Source organism: Notothenia rossii (assembly GCF_949606895.1).
Source record: "Notothenia rossii genome assembly, chromosome: 2".
NCBI classification, from domain to species: domain Eukaryota; kingdom Metazoa; phylum Chordata; class Actinopteri; order Perciformes; family Nototheniidae; genus Notothenia; species Notothenia rossii.
The window spans coordinates 4348455-4370407 of record NC_136904.1 but is presented as its reverse complement, the minus strand read 5'-3'; the positions used below and the strand labels follow the sequence as shown (position 1 = coordinate 4370407).

Here is a 21953-nt window from a genome sequence, read left to right as displayed (position 1 = left end):
CAGATTTCTAAATCAATTCACAATCTTACAACATACATTGTTTCATCAAAACACACTTTTTAATGCACATGTTAATTAGTTTGGGATAACCGTCTATCAGTGGCAATATCTAGCCTCTTTGTTGAAATCTAAACTGGGGTATATATTGTGTATCGGCGTACAAACACTCACAATAATCATGAATGTCCTCAGCGAGTAACAGTGACATGCTAGATGTTCATGAGCACCTGATGAAGCGCTTTGAAATGAAATGTATAATTAGAGAAGTTTAAAAAAGAGCCCTACCATAAACAGATTTCTGATTCAATTCACAATCTTACAACATAAGACTCTTAACTCTTACATGAATCTATTTCCACCGCCCTCAGCTAATTATTGATTAGTGCTCTTAGCAAGTCACACCCTCTGATCTGCGCCCTTATGTAGGCCCATGTGTTTGTACATGGCTTACAGACATGTTGCTAACTTAAGAAAATGAGTCGGGGCTAATCTTCATGGCCTGATCAAACTGCTATTTTGCCGAGTCATTAATGAGTCTGAGGCCGAGGGATTGTCCGGCATTAAAGTACAAATCTGTGACCGAGGATTAGCAGATCGTCACAATCCTAACTCCCAGAGATAGCAAAAGTACACACATCCTTTACCCAAGTAGAAGTACAGATACTCGTGTTTAAAAATACTCTGGTGAAAGTAGAAGTACTGACTAAACTTCTTTACTCAAGTAGAAGCAAAGAGGCTTTGAAATGTACTTCAGTAAAAAGTACCCATAACTAGCAGCTGTTTTAAAGAGTACCTGACCTCCCTTTATATTAATAGAACAATAATGTCATTGTTAGCTAATGAATGTTTCCATGCTGAACAACGGCAACATGACAACGTTTCCATTGGTCGTCCATTGCTTCTTTAGAGAAGACCAGGAAATGATGGATACACGGATCGTGTTCAAATCAATAGGCACGCAATGACTCTAAATAATAATGATCACGCCACCAAACACACATTCAGACTAAAGGAACCAGCCTGTTTGGAAAATGAGAGAAGTAGAAAGTACAGGTATTTGGGTTCAACATGTGAGAAGTAGAAAGTACAGGTATTGGTGTTCAACATGTAAGAAGTAGAAAGTACAGGTATTTGAGTTCAACATGTAAGAAGTAGAAAGTACAGGTATTTGTGTTCAACATGTAAGAAGTAGAAAGTACAGGTATTTGGGTTCAACATGTAAGAAGTAGAAAGTACAGGTATTTGTGTTCAACATGTAAGAAGTAGAAAGTACAGGTATTTGTGTTCAACATGTAAGAAGTAGAAAGTACAGGTATTTGTGTTCAACATGTAAGAAGTAGAAAGTACAGGTATTTGAGTTCAACATGTAAGAAGTAGAAAGTACAGGTATTTGTGTTCAACATGTAAGAAGTAGAAAGTACAGGTATTTGGGTTCAACATGTGAGAAGTAGAAAGTACAGGTGTTTGTGTTCAACATGTAAGAAGTAGAAAGTACAGGTATTTGAGTTCAACATGTAAGAAGTAGAAAGTACAGGTATATGGGTTCAACATGTAAGAAGTAGAAAGTACAGGTATTTGTGTTCAACATGTAAGAAGTAGAAAGTACAGGTATTTGAGTTCAACATGTAAGAAGTAGAAAGTACAGGTATTTGTGTTCAACATGTAAGAAGTAGAAAGTACAGGTATTTGAGTTCAACATGTAAGAAGTAGAAAGTACAGGTATTTGAGTTCAACATGTAAGAAGTAGAAAGTACAGGTATTTGTGTTCAACATGTAAGAAGTAGAAAGTACAGGTATTTGGGTTCAACATGTAAGAAGTAGAAAGTACAGGTATTTGTGTTCAACGTGTAAGAAGTAGAAAGTACAGGTATTTGGGTTCAACATGTAAGAAGTAGAAAGTACAGGTATTTGGGTTCAACATGTAAGAAGTAGAAAGTACAGGTATTTGTGTTCAACATGTGAGAAGTAGAAAGTACAGGTATTTGCGTTCAACATGTGAGAAGTAGAAAGTAAAAAGTCGTCAGAAAATAAGTAGTGGAGTAAAGTACTGATACCAGAAAAATGTAGTACAGTAACAAAGTATTTGTACTCCACTACTTCCTACCTCTGCTAGTACTGCCTCTAATAAGGTTTATTATTGTCGATTAATCTCCCAAGAGGATTCTAATTGTATCTGTTAATCTTAAAAGTGTCAGAAAGTACTAAGCACATATAAAAAAAAATCTTACTATTTTTCTATCAAGAAATCATTCCAGCACTTTTAAACAAACGTAATAATTGAAATCTCCCCACTCCCCTCCTCCCTCTCCATGCTTACTCTGTTGCACACTTTTTTATTAGTTGCAGCCCCTCCTCCTCCTTGTTTTCGTCGTTGCCCCCCCACCTCCCTGCAAGCCTCACTGCAGATAAGCTGTTGACAAGATTAATGCATCGGTATCAAAAGTCCAGAGCCGCTTTGCGAATCCCTTTTTCCGGGTCAAGCCAGATTGCCTTAACTGGGCTAATATGTTTTCAAGCCAAATGTAACTGACGTGCCGTCAACAGGGGGCTTTACTGTAGCAGCATCCTGACAGCATGTTTTCATCACAACAGGTTTATTCATAATTATAAAGCTTTATTTAAACAGCACTTTTCAGACAACACATGCAGCTCAAAGTGCTTTTACAAAATGACACATCGCAAGTTCAAAACAAACAAAAATAAATTCCCCTCAGATTATTTGTTAAGAACTTTAAAAGGTACATGCAGCAAAATATAACATGTGATCTGGTTAGTAGACACAAGGAGGTTAAAGGTATGATGATGAATAATGGTTTCTCTCAGACAGATAAGACACAAGACGACTGAGTCAATGCAACAATTTGAACATATAGGTACAATAGAAATAAAAATAAAAATATAATAGTAATAAAAATGCCATAATTCTAATAAAGGTTAAAGCGGGTAGGTTGACACGTACGAGGGATTTGACTTGGTGTCGTTGTGCATTCATAAAAGTAAGATAGGAATTAAAAACAAAGATAGAGAACTATTTTAAGAAAACATTGTAAAAAATATAGTAAAATAAAATATAGCAGTGTTTACATTGAAATAGAATGGAATAAAATACAAGATAAGAAAAGACTTGATTCATCCCGAAGGAAATTGTTTTGCCAGAGTTACAAAAACACAATAAACACAGCAGCACAATATTAATAAGACTGTGCACTAACAGCGCCGTAAAAAGAGTAATTGAAAACACAGGAAACATCGACGGTCATATCATTAATGTAAATATTAACAGTATTTAATAGTGCAAAAACCGTAGTGGTAGTTACGTAATTGCATGTTATTTATTGAACATTATTAATAATATTACTAATAATAATAGAAGGATATGTGCAGTAATACAAAAAGCAATGTGTGTGCATTAATGTAATGCATAGAGTCCATGATGTGGCTGAGCTAGACGTTTTAAAATGATGGCTGGTGGAGGAATGAATGCATAATTTAGATTTCATCCTGCCTGGTCATTTCTACAGCAGCGGCTTTAAATGTATTTTCTGTGTTAGGTGCCATTATGTCTGAGGAATCGTCAGCATTATGGGCTCCATTCCCTTTGGGATTGTCTCGTTTTAAAAATGCATGCACACGTGATACACAAATGCACTTTGCAATGCATTCATGGTGCGCCTCGAAGCTATTGCGATTCAGCTGTATGATTTATATGCCCTATTGATTTAATTGATGGTTTTTCCGCTCTTCCATAGGAACCCCGGTCAATCGCATCCCAATTATGGCCAAGCAGGTCCTGGATCTGTACATGTTGTACAAGCTGGTGACGGAGAAGGGAGGCCTGGTGGAGGTGATCAACAAGAAGATCTGGAGGGAAATCACAAAGGGCCTCAACCTGCCGACCTCCATCACCAGCGCTGCCTTCACCCTGCGCACACAGTGAGTATTCAGAGGGTCACAGGGATGTACGAAAAAGATCAGATCAGATAAGATGGACCTTTATTAATCACCCAGGGGAAATTCAGTGGTTTAACAGATGAATAGGTACCAGGTCGATGCTAAAATCTGAAAACGTGCCGGTACTACCGTCAGGGCCGAGGCTAATGCACTCCTAATTAACTCACCAATGATATGTCCTGGTTTCCCTGGTAGAGCTACAGCGTGAACACCAAATCCTTGATAAAACCTACAGGAGAAAGATACTTGATGCTAGCTGTTAGCTAGTGGGTACGCTGGAAAAAATGCTGCTCCAAAAACAATTTAAACAATAATGAAAACAATCTGTTTTCACTTGAAATAAGTACAAGTGAAAATTAGCTTGGTACGATTTCTTGAAGAAGGGATATTTAGATAAATCAGATTTTATAATTAGCTGGGAGAACAAATGTTGAACTATATTTGACCAGAATCATGAAATGTTGTTTACAATATAAGCTGCAAAAATGCACAAAGGTTTTCTGTTTTATGATGTTAGTTGGTGATTTTCTAATAAATATGTAACAAAATCTGAGATACAACTCAAAATAAGATTATTTGATTCAACAAGATGAGGCATTGTCTAAAAACAAAACCCGATATCTCACTGCAGTTACTCCTGAAGTTATTATGTTTTATATCAGGTGTGAAGATATATTCTGACTAGATATCAGACAAATATACTCAGCAAGATTTCGAGTCACAAAAACTGATGATTAGGTACCAAGTCGATGCTACAAATCTGAAAACGTGACGGTACAGTCAGGGACGAGGCTAATGTAGTAAACTCACTAATGATATGTCCTGGTTTCCCTCGTAAAGTTACAGCGTGAACACCAAATCCTTGATAAAACCAGCAGGAGAAAGCTATCTAATGCTAGCTGTTAGCTATAAAAAAAGAAGCAAATAGCCTTTAGAATTTACCAGTACCAGGTCGATGCTAAATCTGAAAACGGGACAATACTACAGTTCACAAGATACCATCAGGGCCGAGCCAGTAACGATATGCAGTGTTTTTCCCTTGTAATGCTACATCGTGAACAACAAATCAAAGATAAAACCAGCAGGAGAAAGCTACTTAATGCTAGCTTTTAGCTGTCAGCCATTAGCTGTTAGCTGTTAGCTGTTAGCTGTCAGCCATTAGCTGTTAGCTGTTAGCTGTCAGCCATTAGCTGTTAGCTGTTAGCTGTCAGCCATTAGCTGTTAGCTGTTAGCTGTCAGCCATTAGCTGTTAGCTGTTAGCTGTCAGCCATTAGCTGTTAGCTGTCAGCCATTAGCTGTTAGCTGTCAGCCATTAGCTGTTAGCTGTTAGCTGTCAGCCATTAGCTGTTAGCTGTTAGCTGTTAGCTGTTAGCTGTTAGCTGTTAGCTGTCAGCCATTAGCTGTTAGCTGTCCGCCATTAGCTGTTAGCTGTTAGCTGTTAGCTGTCGGCCATTAGCTGTTAGCTGTTAGCTGTCAGCCATTAGCTGTTAGATGTCAGCTATTAGCTGTTAGCTGTTAGCTGTCAGCCATTAGCTGTTAGCTGTTAGCTGTTAGCTGTCAGCCATTAGCTGTTAGCTGTCAGCCATTAGCTGTTAGCTGTCAGCCATTAGCTGTTAGCTGTTAGCAGCCTTAGCTAACAGAACCAGAGTCTGCTTTATTTCCAAGATAGTTTACGCATTCAATGAATTAGTTTTGGTGTATGATGCTACATACCTGTACACAGTAAGAGGAATTAAATTGTATAAAAGAAGCATATATAGAAATGCAATGAAAACATTATAAAATTAAATGAAATGTTAAAAAATGAACAACAAAAACGGAAATGTAATAAGAATAGGACACTCCAAAACATAAAATATATGAAGTATAATATGTAACATTAAGTTCCTTCATAATGATGAGTTCTCAGTAAAAATGAGTTTTGAGCAGAGGTAAATAAAACCCTTATCATTATTTGGACACATTTAAGCCCTTTTAGTTTTCTCTAATCTACTTGAAAAGATACAGTAGTTTAAGGCAGATGTTTACAAAGATATATCAAAAAGTGAATTATATCCATCAGGGAGCAAACAGTATTAACAAATAACGTATATTAAAGTTTATTGTTATCGTTTTAGTCACAATGCTACCTTTTCACTGTTTATGCCACAGAACAACCAATGAAATTCTCTTAATTGGCTGCAGTAGTCACCCAATGAGCATCCTATCCATCTAACGTTAATCTTACGTAAGCGCTAATTTAATTTACGGTGAACTAAATAAAGAATCTCAAGTGTGTGTCTTCTCAGCTGCAAACAAGCACGTTCCTTATCCCATATGTGTGTGTGAGAGTATGTGGATATTTTTTCATGTGTGTGTTGGTTATAAGCCGCGATGTCAATAATAACCTGTGCCTGTGTGTTTATACAAATGCGGGTTTGTTTCCTTCCCTCTTCACATCCAATCCGTGTGTATATTACATCACACACAGCTCCCATTGATCCCTATAGATGTATTGATGTGATTTAGGTCAGAGTTCGCTATGACTAAGGTGAGACCGACAGATTGCACAGAAAAACCGCGACTAAAATCCCCGTTGCTATCTTGATGGAAACCCTTCTCTACACCTCTCTATCCGGTGCACTAATGATCCGTTATGTATTTTTAATGTTGCTCTATCTAATGGAAGCTGCTCTTAGCCTATTATTGATCTGCCATCCCAGCATTATCAGCATGCACAACACAGTATGTTCATTTTCTTTTTGGCTCTTAAATACCACAGCTGTGATGTAATCTAAGTATACTCAGCATACAAAACGTGTCCTTGCACAATTGTCCTGCCAGGTGTCTCATTAAATCCTGTGATATTACATGTAAGAAGGTTACCGTCGGCTTGCTGGAGTAACCTGATTTTGGAAATGTCACTTATACAATGGGGGTTTTCTATAATTAGGGGTGAGGGATTAGGGAACACTAAGGGGTGGGACCATGGGGGATTTATTGTGGATTAGAGTATAAGAAAACACTCACAATAACTGCATTTTGTCTTAGAAATGCAGTTAAAGTAGGGAAATACAATAAAAGAATACAGAAATTGTTAAGTCATCCATCCATCCCTCTTTTCCCGCTTATCCGTGGTCGGGTCTCGGAGGTATCAGTTCCAGCAGAGAGCCCCAAACGTTCCTTTCCCTGGCCACATCAACCAGCTCTGACTGGGGGATCCCAAGGCGCTCCCAGGCCAGCGAAGAGATATAATCCCTCCACCTGGTCCTAGGTCTACCCCTTGGTCTCTTCCCAGCTGGACGTGCCTGGAACACCTCCCTAGGGAGGCGCCCAGGTGGCATCCTAACTAGGTGCCCGAACCACCTCAACTGGCTCCTTTCGACGCCAAGGAGGAGCGGTTCAACTCCGAGTCCCACCAGGATGACCGAACTTCTCACCTTATCCCAAAGGGAGACACCAGCCACCCTGCGGAGAAAACCCATCTCGGCCGCTTGTACCCGCGATCTCGTTCTTTCGGTCATGACCCATCCTTCATGACCATAGGTGAGGGTAGGAAGGAAAATGGCCCGGTAGACAGAGAGCTTTGCCTTCTGGCTCAGCTCCCTTTTCGTCACAACGGTGCGGTAAAGCGACCGCAGTACCGCTCCGATTCTCCGGCCCATCTCACGCTCCATTGTTTTTGAGAACCTTAATTAAAAAATGTCTATATTTGTTTATTTGTCTTAAAATTAAGATTCTATCTATGATGAAATAAAAATATTAGTTTTTTTAATTATTTGAATGATTCTAGTATGTCTTAGAGCCATGTTATATAGATGTTTTGGATAATATTGTGAATGACTTTTGCCAGGATAATCATCGCAATAAATAATAAATACATGGTCAAATTAAGTAAAATAATTATGTTGCATGCTGGGATTAAATGAAAGACTGTCCTTTGTAGTAGGAAATTATTTTAATTCAAAAGGAAATCTTTACATTGACAATGAAGCAATGTATCCACGCTTTAACAATCTAAAGATATGTGGTTGTACTCCTCCGTTAGTAAACTACTTGTAAAAACTCTCAGACGTATTTTGCACCTCAAGGAGAAACGGTAATCTTTCACCATGAAACCAAATGAATAAATAAATAAATTACCATCAGGAAACAGCATCTTATATCAGAGCTGCACTTAAATTAAAGGTCCCCTATCATACTGTTTCTCATCATTATATTATAGGTCTCAGACATATAAAAAAACATGTCTCTGATGTGTTTGCCTCCAAACACCAAACAGATCATTGCAGCATTACCCATAATCCCCTCTGTTTCAGCCCTGTTTATAATGTGCTGATTCTCTGTCTGTTACTTTAGAGCAGTGTTTCTCAAACTTTTTCGTACCAAGGACCATTTAACCAATAAAAAAACACTCGTGGACCTAGCTTCACAAATATCCAAAAACACATCGTTTATTTAAGTATCTTTAATAAAATTAAAACAATTAAGTAGTATCTCAAAATAATCACTTAGTCACTTAAAATCATGTCTATGTTTATATTCAAAAACAGATATACAACGACAAAAGACTAAATCTAACATTAGGTTCCATTGAATTACATTATGTTGCGTTCAAGCTCCACTCAGAAATTGTAGTTTTAAATGTAGTTTTTGCCAAGAAACTTGAAATCATACAGTTCTTTAAGGGAATCTTTTTTAAGGCAGATATACAAACCTGATTTACCTGACCTGAAATCATGAAATAATATCACTAATTAAGATAAATGTGGTCAAGATGGTGACCAAGTATCTTAAATGAATGAAATACCTTGTCAAATCATCAAGTAGTATCTCAAAATAATGATGTATCTCAAAATAAGATGTTTCAAAAGAAAGTTTCAGAATGTTTTGAGATATTTAGTGACTATTTTGAAAAAGTGTTTCATAATATTGATTTAAAAACACACATGGGCCTCCATAAATGTGCTTATATAGTTTATAAAAGTACATATTTTAACAGGTTTGATGCCTTAACATCATAAATACTCCTTTAATACTTCCCATGTGAATGTTTCCTGGTGATCTGATGTATTTCTGGTGATCTGATGTATTCCTGGTGATCTGATGTATTTCCTGGTGATCTGATGTATTTCCTGGTGATCTGATGTGTTTCCTGGTGATCCGATGTGTTTCCTGGTGATCTGATGTATTTCCTCTCTGTGTTTTCTCTCCTCAGGTACATGAAGTACTTGTACCCGTTTGAGTGTGAGAGGAAGGGTCTCAGTTCTCCAGGTGAGCTTCAGGCTGCCATCGACAGCAACAGACGTGAAGGCCGGCGTCCGAGCTACAGCAGCAGCCTCTTCCGCTTCTCCCCCTCCCCGAGCACCGCGCCGCACATCCTCTCTCCTCCCAAGATGCACCTGGGCAGCCTGGCCGTGCTCAACGGCATGCACGTCTCCCCGGGACACGTTATGAAGAAAGGTAGGAGCCATGAAGCTGTGGATGTAGAAACTTCTAGCAGCTAAAGAGACGGAAATGTTACTGATCACACTTGTTTTACAGCTTGTATGCTCCTCCATTTCTAATATAAAGACTCTCAAATCAGTATTTAATGTTAAATAAACTGCAATAATCTGTATTTTTTTTGTTAAAATTTAAGTTAAAACCTTTGTTTTTGGACTGAAAAACGAAAAATGTGTCCTTTGTAAATCATCTGTATTAGCTTTAAACTGAACCCAAGTAAAGCAGAGGATCAATTCATTTATTTTTTTACAAAAAACTAAACTTGTATCTGTTTAACATCACATTTAATGACTTTTTAGAAACCTAAGTGGACATTTTAAACACTAAACGATTAGTCATGAAATATAAACAACTAAACTAATGATGTGTTGGGGTTTCCTTCTAAAATAACCCTGCCTTAAATAACCTGTAAGTAAACAGCTCTCAGATAGACGGACATGTTCAGAAACCCTCTCTAAATCTGCGGAGGTTACATTTATCTGGGTAAATATGTCCGCCACATAATGAGGCCTCTCTGTACTGGTCACATTAAACCGGTGTTACAGATGTGCTGGGAGTGTTTAAATGGGAACACTGCCCTCTGGTGGGCAAACACGTCAATTAAAAAACAGTTCCTACAGAAAAGGCTTTAGTTTTAAAGAGACATTAAATAAAAAAAAATGTTTTTTACTAGATCAATAAGTATAGACGATATTAAAACACCAAACACCATTTTATATTTACATTATGAACAACACATTATTATTATTATTAAGTATTTAATGTCAAAAGAGCTGTAACATTTAATATTTCCTGTTTTTCTTTACTGTTTTTTTATCTGATTTAAAGTAAAAAAATGTTACTGACTAACAATAATAATTCACTAAGTTTGTTGGGAGCATTTTTAAGTAGGAACTATTTTCCCTACAAAACTATACTCCTCAAAGAAGCCTGTAGATATCACTACTTTCGGCGGAGTGATACGCTGGAAAGAAAGTAGTTCCTACTTGAAACTGCTCACAAAAAGGTCTCATGATTTCTGGAAAATATACAGTTGTTTTAAGTTTTGTTTTGAAGCTTTGAGTACCATAATCAAAGTGTCATCTAACTCCAATATATTGGAGAGAAAGCAGACATCAGTACAGCAAATATCTCCAACACTTCCACCAAAAAGCTATCTACTGTAGTTTGATAAATAACACAGAAAATAAGTAAGTTTTTGGTTTAAGGGTAAACAAAAAACCTCATCTGTTAGTCCTGGTTCACTCAGGTGTTGGTTTGACAACGTTAGTTGTAGTTGTGCGACAGAGGGCGTTATATCCACATAAATACGTTAAATATAACACTAAGAAACCATCTTGATTGATAACAACCTCTACAGGTAAAATAGAAGATATATATTCTGATTTTGGCGTGTACTGTCCCTTTAATGATTTAAAAGCACTTTTTAAAAAACTCTTATCAGCATGATTAACAAGCATTTAAAGGCATTATATATATAGTCCCTGACGACAGACCAGAATACTCTTCATCCGAGCACCTGCTGCTTTTTTGTCGTGTGTGTGTGTGTGTGTGTGTGTGTGTGTGTGTGTGTGTGTGTGTGTGTGTGTGTGTGTGTGTGTGTGTGTGTGTGTGTGTGTGTGTGTGTGTGTGTGTGTGTGTGTGTGTGTGTGTGTGTGTGTGTGTGTGTGTGTGTGTGTGTGTGTGTGTGTGTGTGTGTGTGTCAGTATGGCAGTGTATGCGGGAATGTTGGTATGGGAGTGTGCTGTTACATTTGCGTATTACATTCTCGCAATATGTCATGCCTCTCCCCCACATCTGTGTGTGTGTGTGTGTGTGTGTGTGTGTGTGTGTGTGTGTGTGTGTGTGTGTGTGTGTGTGTGTGTGTGTGTGTGTGTGTGTGTGTGTGTGTGTGTGTGTGTGTGTGTGTGTGTGTGTGTGTGTGTGTGTGTGTGTGTGTGTGTGTGTGTGTGTGTGTGTGTGTGTGTGTGTGTGTGTGTGTGTGTGTGTGTGTGTAGTCCATCCAGGTGTTTTTAGAGTCCATGTTTCCCCCCCGGCTGCAGAGAGCCCTCACCTTTTCCCCTCCTCATTAATGACATGGTTCCCACACTTTATGAGCTTTGAAGCTGAGCGTTGATGACGGTGATTATGTGTGCCGGACCCTCGTGGGATGGTCTGGGTTTTAATAATAATACATTTAACTTTTATAGCGCTTTTCCCAGTGCTCAAAGACGCTTGACACTAAATCCGAAACAGCACAAAGAAAAGAAAGAAAACAAACAGTAGTCCTAATCCAAGTGTGAGTAAAGTGGGGAGTGTTTTACCCTCAGATTTATGGGGGTAAAAAGGACTGTTTGACTGAATCCAGTGGGACTGCTTTTGCACACGTCACTCATCAGATCTGTTTAGTTTGTATTGAAAGTGAGGGAAGTTATTCTATGCTAGTGGTGTAAGAAGTCCGTGCAACTCATTCATTGGGAGTATTTTAATTGTAGAGATATCGCCCTCGGACAATTTAAATTCAATTGTGTGTGATGTAAAAAATCAGGAAACAAAAAGGAACTCACCTCGTGGTAAACCAGAGAGAGAAAAAGCGTTTGAGCTCCACACTGTTTCAGAAATAATCCTTGATGTGGTTTGGAACATGATATGGCATTTCATCACGGCAGCATTTAGCTGAGTTTCTCCTCATGAGCTACGGACCCAGAGACATCACTTTAGTAACAGGCAGTGAAATAGAGGGGTCTGAGACTACAATGGGTGATCTGTCTGAGCATCACTTCATAGACATGTTTCTTATATATTTGTATATATCTGAGACCCATAATATTATGCCTAAAAATTGTATAATAGGAGATCTTAAATGTATTCCCTCCATGTTTCTCTCTCCTCCAGAAGACCACCTGCCCCCCTCCATGCTGGCGGGCAGAATTAATAAACAAATTCTAATCCTGATCTAATACTATTCTATTCATATCGCAATTGCAATATCAGTCGAAATAATCACAATTAGATATATCTCCAAATTGGGATTAATAAAGTACTTCTTATCTTATCTCATATTGTTCTTCTCTCCTCTCTCCTCCAGAGGACCACCTGCCCCCCTCCATGCTGGCGGGCCGCCCCTCCATGGCTCTGGCCCTCGGGCACCACCAGGTCGCCGGCCTTGCGAGAGCCGCCACTCTGGAGCAGCTGCGGGAGAAGCTGGAGCCGGGCGGGGGGGAGGGTCCGGAGAGGAAGATGGCCCGGCGCATGGCGGAGGAACAGCAGCGCCTCATGCAGCAGGCCTTCCAACAGAACCTGCTGGCCATGGCCTCTCAGATGCCCCTCAACCTGCGCCTGGGAAACCCCAACATCACAGCCAGAGGTCAGTGAGGATTGGAGGGTCAACATGTGTTTTAATGTTAAACTGCAGCGTATCACTGCGCCGAAAGAAGAGATTTCTCCAGGCTAAAAACTGCTATTTTCTGCCGTTCTTGCAGGTAGGGTGACACGTACGAGGAATTTGACCTGGTTCTGATTCTGATTCTGATTGAGCACCATAATCATAGTGTCTTCACCAGGCAAAGTGTGAGCAAGTCTGATCGGGGGCAAAGGCCCAGTCTCTTTTTCTTTTATTATAAGTTTCTCATTATCTGAGATCCTTATGTTCTAATTACCAATAAACTTTTTTTATTTTCTGTCCGTTATAGAAATGTCTCCCATTTAACAACGTTTTTTAAAGCATGAACGGCAGAAAAATGCAGTTTTTAGCCTGGAGATATCACTCCTTTCGGCGCAGTGATACGCTGCAAAGAAAGTAGTTCCTACATGAAACTACTCACAAAAAAGTCTCATGACTTCTGGAAAATATACAGTTTTGTTTTGGCGCTTTGAGCACCATTATCAAAGTGTCATCTAACTCCATTATGATGGAGAGAAAGCAGACATCAGTACAGCAAATATCTCCAACAAAAAGTAGTTTGATAAATGACACTTGATTAAAAGCTCCTCTGTTAGAACTGGTTCACTCAGGTGTTGGTTTGACTAGTTGTAATTCTTAAAAGTGCGACAGAGGGCGGTATATCCACATAAATACGTTAAATCTAACACTAACCAACTGCACCTAAACAATCTTGATTGATAAAAGCTCTTCAGGTAAACCCCACCGTCACCACCAGAGGTCAGTGAGGACCAGGGTCAAAGGTTTTCATAGTCTCATAGTCTAACACGAATTCAACATTAAATACAAGTTCATTATTTGCACTGTTCAATTTATTTAGCATTGTTCACTGACTGCGTGTCTCTGTTGCCACCTATACAGGTCATTTTTAAACAATTTGAGAATGACTTTGAATTTATTCTTTTTGTATTTCAAATGTGAAATGTCACCAAAATACTCACGGACCACACTTTGAGAAACACTGCTCTAAAACATCCCTTTGTTTGTGCAGAAGAGAAGCAGCAGGACATGTCTCTGAGCATCTCGACCAATGGGAACGCCAGCATCACCGTCTCAGTGGAGGTCAATGGCACAATCTACTCAGGTTGGTATTAGAGGAGTATGTAATGCTGTTGAATACTGTGGAAACAATAGTAATAGTAAGAATATTATTTACTATATAGAAGCAGATATTTAAGTGTGCTGTTTTCAGTTTGCTGCTGAAACCCAACCAAACACCAGTTCAAGTGGAATTGAAAATCACCAAAAGCCACCGTTTTTACTCTCTTTGAACTAAATAATTTTATTTTTAACTTTTATTTAACCAGGTATGTCCCGTTGAGATTAGAACATCTTATTTACAACAGAGCAATTACCAGACGACTGTCGAACATACAGTATTGTAGGTGACATATATGTAAACATGAACACAGTATAACTACACATGGTCCAGCACAACAAGCCATGGAACAGCTGAGGAAGAATTGAGTCTCCAGACCCTTTACTTACATTTTAAAAGCTTTAATTGGGATCAGCAATCTGACCGCAAGAAATCTCTAAGTGTACCGTTCTTTCAAAAATGTGATATTTAGCAAGTTGCGCAATGACAAAAATAATATATTGTGCTAATGATATAATGATCACTGAGTTTCCATGGTTACGCCATGATGTTTCCCTTCATGTTTGTGAATGAGCATGTCATCTAAATGTTCTGTAAAACACTTTCCTTGTGTTAAAAGTGTTTCCCCCTGTTTTTGATATATCTGAGACCTGATATATCTGAGACCTGTAATATCTGAGACCTGATATATCTGAGACCTGATATATCTGAGACCTGATATATCTGAGACCTGATATATCTGAGACCTGTAATATCTGAGACCTGATATATCTGAGATCTGATATATCTGAGACCTGATATATCTGAGACCTGATATATCTGAGACCTGATATATCTGAGACCTGATATATCTGAGACCTGATATATCTGAGACCTGATATATCTGAGACCTGATATATCTGAGATCTGATATATCTGAGACCTGATATATCTGAGACCTGATATATCTGAGACCTGTAATATCTGAGACCTGTAATATCTGAGACCTGATATATCTGAGACCTGATATATCTGAGACCTGATATATCTGAGACCTGATATATCTGCCTCTAATAGGAGACCTTTAATGTGTTCTGTAGAGCTTGTGTGTTGAAACTGTTCTCCTCGCCTCACAGGAACCCTGTTTGCCCAGAAGTCCGGTTTGACCCCCCCGATGTCAGCCCCCCCGGCCGGCCCCAGCAGCAGCTTCTCCATCCCTCAGACCCTAAGCCCCGTCTCCTCCTCCTCCTCTAAGGGTCCTAGCTCCGCCGAGGCCCACCCAAACGGGTCGCCATAACTCCCGCCTGCAAGAAAATTCAGTAAAATGAGAAAAACCGTGACGAAAAACAAACTCTTGCACAACAAATACCTCATCAACCTGTCCACCTCCGGGCTGTCCAATCAGGAACACAGAAACGAGATTACGTTATTATGACAGTTAACACACAGCTATGCATCTTACACATACACGCACTACACTACAAACACACACACACACACACACACACACACACACACACACGCTAATCCTACATGCTTAACACAGTCAGCTCAGCCAAAGCCCACTGACAGGTGTCGTCACAACTGAACTTGAAAAGTTTGATCTTAGGAACGATTTTTGTTTTTGTTGCCATTTTGTCGTTGTCTTTTTTTTTTTTTTTGATTTCGTGTTTTTAGAATGATTTTGTTTTCTCTTTTTAAATACCTCAAATCAAGTAACCTGCAGTGGTGTCTTTACCTCAGGAGCTGTAGTATATTTAACCTGAATCAACTTTATTTTTATATTGTTTTTGAACCTAGTCAGGGGAAGTCGGGTAAACTCCCACTGTGACCTCCAAACAACTCGGGTGTGAACACACACACTGTTGCTGTGGATCAGCTCAATAGAAACCTTCATAACCTCAGACCTCAGGATCCACCGGACTCACTCACAGTGGATCTCTACATCCGACTGAATTCAGTTTACTGCTTTACAAACTGTCTCGAAACATGTAGCGCACACACGTGGGGGAGCATCAACTCAAACACAGCAGAGCGAACGTCTCCACCTTTTCCTGCTTGTGTTGCATAACAAAATCAGGTGTGTTGCCCCCCCCCCCCCCCTCCATATTGTACCCTTCCTCTTGACCACAAAATGCTGAATGTCAATCCGACAACAGTTCTCTTTACGGAGGGCGACTCTCTCAGGAAGCAGTTCATTTAACAAAAGAAAAGGGATTCATACCTGGAGAAATGCACATGTTCAAGAATACCTCATCAGACTCTCTCAAAAGGAGAGCTACACTACATACCTCATAACGGCTGCGAGGCCAACAAGACTTGACGCCACACGGAAAACCTCAGAAATCTTCGGAAGTCCTCCCTGGAATGACGACGCTGCTGCTGGCTTTTTGGGGACAAACAGACGGGGGGGGGGGGGGCGGTTCGCCGTCCCTCCTCCTGTGTTCACTTGTAATAACTTGTTTTTAAATGCTTGCTTTCCTTTTTTTTTGTTTTTTTTTTGGTTCCTCGAGTCTGAAAAGAGTGATATATCTGCATTTTATTTTTCAGGGAAAGAGGAAAAAGAGTTCCTCGCCGACACGCTGTGTGTAGATTTGTAAGGATTGTCAACAAGGTCGCAGGGGTCAAAACAATCGACCGGTTTAACCTTAAATGTAACGTTAGAGGCGTCTCTTTTCAGCGCAGAATTCATATGCATGTGTACAATCATGTGACCAGTGTGTTTGAACCGCCTAATCCTCTGGTTATTGCACAGCTAGAAACCAAAGACTAGCCAAGGTCGCTCCTCTTCATCAATCCCTCCAATCCTCCCCCCCCAAAAAAAGGCAGTTCAAAGTCTGTTAAAAAAAACATTTAATCTGATTTTGAGTTCTGGAAAAAAGCGAGGAAGTAAATTCTCTTGTTTGACATTTCACGGCATGAGTTGATATAAAATATGAAAAAAAATACGAGATTAGACTCAAATCTGATTATGTGTACAGATATTTAAGTTTATAGTCCTTTTTTAATTTAACCCTTTACATTTATTGGCTGTTTTTTAACACAACACCAAGCGTGGACCCTTTATTAAACTTCCCAGTAATCCAGAAACAGATGGATTATTTCCCTTTAAAGTCAATTTCTTTGCATTTTTAAAACCCCCCCCCCCCCCAAAGGATGACAAATGAATTTCTAGCTTTATCTGTGTTGAGTGTGAGGCATTTTACCCGTTGAGAAACCTCTTCTGGCCCGGAGTGATCCGAGGGGGGCAGCCTTGTTGCTTTTTATTAGACTCTTTGAATCATTCGGTGGCAGATGTTTGCAGATCACAGTTTGAGGGTTTGGGGAAACCCTCCTGGTGTTTGGCTTCAAACCCCCTGCATGACACAGAACTGTATTTTATAAACGGTGAGGAACTGTAGATGCTGCCTTAACGTAGTTGCAGGTGAGATCCGGTCAGTTTTTAACTAAACAAAAGCGTCTTTCTCTTCAAGCTTAATCCTTCGGAGAGTTTTTATTTTTCAATACAATCAGACGCCATGCTGTTGGTGAGTTTTGCTATTTATTCATGTTTAGTTTTTTTGTCCTGGTGGACCTTTTGTTTCCAGTAAGATGCTTTTTAAGGCTGTGTTACTGAAACATGTTGTTGTTTCTAAGTCCAGGCTTTGTTTCATCTGCTTTAGTCACAGCAACGACCGTTTGATAGTGTAGCTTCACTGCCTTTGTGTGTGTGTGTGTGTGTGTGTGTGTGTGTGTGTGTGTGTGTGTGTGTGTGTGTGTGTGTGTGTGTGTGTGTGTGTGTGTGTGTGTGTGTGTGTGTGTGTGTGTGTGTGTGTGTGTGTGTGTGTGTGTGTGTGTGTGTGTGTGTGTGTGTGTGTGTGTGTGTGTGTGTGTGTGTGTGTGTGTGTGTGTGTGTGTGTGTGTGTGTGTGTGTGTGTGTGTGTGTGTGTGTGTAAACAGGTTGTGTATGCAGTTGCAGTTTTAACATGTTAAGTATCCCAATGACATGTAATACAGTTCAGGATCTGCAGGTGCCACTCTGATGATATCACAGGAGGAGATTCATGCTCAGAAATAAGACTTTTAGCGACATTTATGAATCGACATCTACGGAAATAAGACTTTTAACGAACATCTATAACAGAAATATGGAACGTTTTCTCCTTTTCAATCAGCATTTAGCTCTTTTTGACGGTTGGTCGTTATCTTGTCCTCACTTAACGAGCTCTTGCAACCTGATTTGCTGTGTGTGTGTGTGTGTGTGTGTGTGTGTGTGTGTGTGTGTGTGTGTGTGTGTGTGTGTGTGTGTGTGTGTGTGTGTGTGTGTGTGTGTGTGTGTGTGTGTGTGTGTGTGTGTGTGTGTGTGTGTGTGTGTGTGTGTGTGTGTGTGTGTGTGTGTGTGTGTGTGTGTGTGTGTGTGTGTGTGTGTGTAATAGAGACCGCCCCTACCTCGTCATACCACAATACCTCAGGGCAGTGGGCTGCAGTCACTGTTTCGTTGGATATTTGAAGCTCCGTTGAGGGACGATGGCTGACGGAAACTGCGGTCACTTCGCCGAATGCAACGTTGATTTTATTTTATTTTTTGCGTTTTTAGGATTTGTGTCGTCAGTAACTGTAGGCGAGGTCTCGTCACTCAGGAAGCTGTGAAGTTGGAAGTCTGCAGAACCTTTTGTCTCTCAGATGATTTTGGAGTTGATTCAGTTTTAAATTGTTTAAAAAAGAAACTAACCTGATCTGTGTAAAAACAGGCGCATATGCAAGTGGTTATCGAATACCTCATTTATCAATTTTATGTTGTTGTTTTTGGCTTGTACAATGCTCCGTATATTAATTCAACTGTGGGGTTTGTGCATATTTTTGTACTGTTATTATTATTATGGACATGGTAATAATGATATTACTGATATTATAGTTTTCTCTTTGATTAAAGCAAACAAAAAAAAATAGGACAAAACAACGAATGCTTGTAAAAACTGGTTTGTGCTGATTGTATTTAAGAGGAGCACTTTTCCAGTGGTTTTCACACATTCAGTTTTGTTCATATTAGTAATATAAAGATATGGTTCTCAGGGCTTTAAACTTGTATGTCATGATAAAGTTTTACTTTATATCTTATTCCCATGTGTGTTTGCTTTATTTCTCCTTTAAAGAGACGCTATCACGCTTTTTGTGGTTCCTGTAGTTTGTTCTATAGGTTTGGGAGTTTCTCTCCTACACACTCACATCAGCAGGAGAGGACTCTTTAAAGTAGAGACACTACATACTGATATACACCTGAACATCAGCAGGAGAGGACTCTTTAAAGTAGAGACACTACATACTGATATACACCTGAACATCAGCAGGAGAGGACTCTTTAAAGTAGAGACACTACATACTGATATACACCTGAACATCAGCAGGAGAGGACTCTTTAAAGTAGAGACACTACATACTGATATACACCTGAACATCAGCAGGAGAGGACTCTTTAAAGTAGAGACACTACATACTGATATACACCTGAACATCAGCAGGAGAGGACTCTTTAAAGTAGAGACACTACATACTGATATACACCTGAACATCAGCAGGAGAGGACTCTTTAAAGTAGAGACACTACATACTGATATACACCTGAACATCAGCAGGAGAGGACTCTTTAAAGTAGAGACAATACATACTGATATACACCTGAACATCAGCATGAGAGTACTCTTTAAAGTAGAGTCACTACATACTGATATACACCTGAACATCAGCAGGAGAGGACTATTTAAAGTAGAGACACTACATACTGATATACACCTGAACATCAGCAGGAGAGAACTCTTTAAAGTAGAGACACTACATACTGATATACACCTGAACATCAGCAGGAGAGGACTCTTTAAAGTAGAGACACTAAATACTGATATACACCTGAACATCAGCAGGAGAGGACTCTTTAAAGTAGAGACTCTACATACTGATATACACCTGAACATCAGCAGGAGAGGACTCTTTAAAGTAGAGACACTACATACTGATATACACCTGAACATCAGCAGGAGAGAACTCTTTAAAGTAGAGACACTACATACTGATATACACCTGAACATCAGCAGGAGAGGACTCTTTAAAGTAGAGACACTAAATACTGATATACACCTGAACATCAGCAGGAGAGTACTCTTTAAAGTAGAGACACTACATACTGATATACACCTGAACATCAGCAGGAGAGGACTCTTTAAAGTAGAGACACTAAATACTGATATACACCTGAACATCAGCAGGAGAGGACTCTTTAAAGTAGAGACACTACATACTGATATACACCTGAACATCAGCAGGAGAGGACTCTTTAAAGTAGAGACACTACATACTGATATACACCTGAACATCAGCAGGAGAGGACTCTTTAAAGTAGAGACACTACATACTGATATACACCTGAACATCAGCAGGAGAGGACTCTTTAAAGTAGAGATACTACATTCTGATATACACCTGAACATCAGCAGGAGAGGACTCTTTAAAGTAGATACACTACATACTGATATACACCTGAACATCAGCAACAGAGGACTCTTTAAAGTAGAGACACTACATACTGATATACACCTGAACATCAGCAGGACAGGACTCTTTAAAGTAGAGACACTACATACTGATATACACCTGAACATCAGCAGGAGAGGACTCTTTAAAGTAGAGACACTACATACTGATATACACCTGAACATCAGCAACAGAGGACTCTTTAAAGTAGAGACACTACATACTGATATACACCTGAACATCAGCAGGAGAGGACTCTTTAAAGTAGAGACACTACATACTGATATACACCTGAACATCAGCAGGAGAGGACTCTTTAAAGTAGAGATACTACATTCTGATATACACCTGAACATCAGCAACAGAGGACTCTTTAAAGTAGATACACTACATACTGATATACACCTGAACATCAGCAACAGAGGACTCTTTAAAGTAGAGACACTACATACTGATATACACCTGAACATCAGCAGGACAGGACTCTTTAAAGTAGAGACACTACATACTGATATACACCTGAACATCAGCAGGAGACGACTCTTTAAAGTAGAGATACTACATTCTGATATACACCTGAACATCAGCAGGAGAGGACTCTTTAAAGTAGAGACACTACATACTGATATACACCTGAACATCAGCAGGAGAGGACTCTTTAAAGTAGAGACACTACATACTGATATACACCTGAACATCAGCAGGAGAGGACTCTTTAAAGTAGAGATACTACATTCTGATATACACCTGAACATCAGCAGGAGAGGACTCTTTAAAGTAGATACACTACATACTGATATACACCTGAACATCAGCAACAGAGGACTCTTTAAAGTAGAGACACTACATACTGATATACACCTGAACATCAGCAGGAGAGTACTCTTTAAAGTAGAGTCACTACATACTGATATACACCTGAACATCAGCAGGAGAGGACTCTTTAAAGTAGAGACACTACATACTGATATACACCTGAACATCAGCAGGAGAGGACTCTTTAAAGTAGAGACACTACATACTGATATACACCTGAACATCAGCAGGAGAGGACTCTTTAAAGTAGAGACACTACATACTGATGTCATCTTGAAAATGAATGTAATAGGGCCCCTTCAACGTGTTACAACAAACGTGCAAGTGTGTGAATATTTTTGCAACACCTAACTTTTTCACACGTCACCACACGTTTCTGTCTCACAAGTGCAGCAAGTTCCCCGCACCTCGAGAAACTAAATACTTGTATGTCCCCCTTTTGTTAATGAGTCATTCTTGTTGTGGGAAGTTTTTATATCTATAAATGATATACAAATAATAGTCACGGGATTATGACGTGACAACTTCCCCACGATCACATGACAATGTGATGACCAGGAGATATCACATTACAAATGAATCAACTCTTTCTTGGTTTTCCCAGTCATGGATCTGGACACACCAGTTCTATCTTTCTATCTTCTATTTCTTAGGAAGGTAGCGACTGTTTGAGTTTCAGGGTTCATTTGAGAGTGTACA

The 21953-nt window shown here is 39.4% G+C and overlaps 1 protein-coding gene across 2 annotated transcripts in view; it reads left to right on the top strand.

Moving 5' to 3' along the window:
• The window catches only part of LOC307028616 (AT-rich interactive domain-containing protein 3B-like), a 116942-nt gene extending 97911 nt beyond the window's left edge, over positions 1 to 19031 (top strand). For both annotated transcript variants that reach the window (XM_079663791.1, XM_079663792.1), the window contains exons 5-9: positions 3750 to 3933; positions 9149 to 9393; positions 12503 to 12781; positions 13848 to 13940; positions 15071 to 19031. In XM_079663791.1, coding sequence (XP_079519917.1) covers positions 3750 to 3933; positions 9149 to 9393; positions 12503 to 12781; positions 13848 to 13940; positions 15071 to 15231 — 962 coding nt within the window. In that variant the 3' untranslated portion in view covers positions 15232 to 19031. The remainder of the gene's footprint in view (positions 1 to 3749; positions 3934 to 9148; positions 9394 to 12502; positions 12782 to 13847; positions 13941 to 15070) is intronic.
• Positions 19032 to 21953: the final 2922 nt, after the last annotated feature.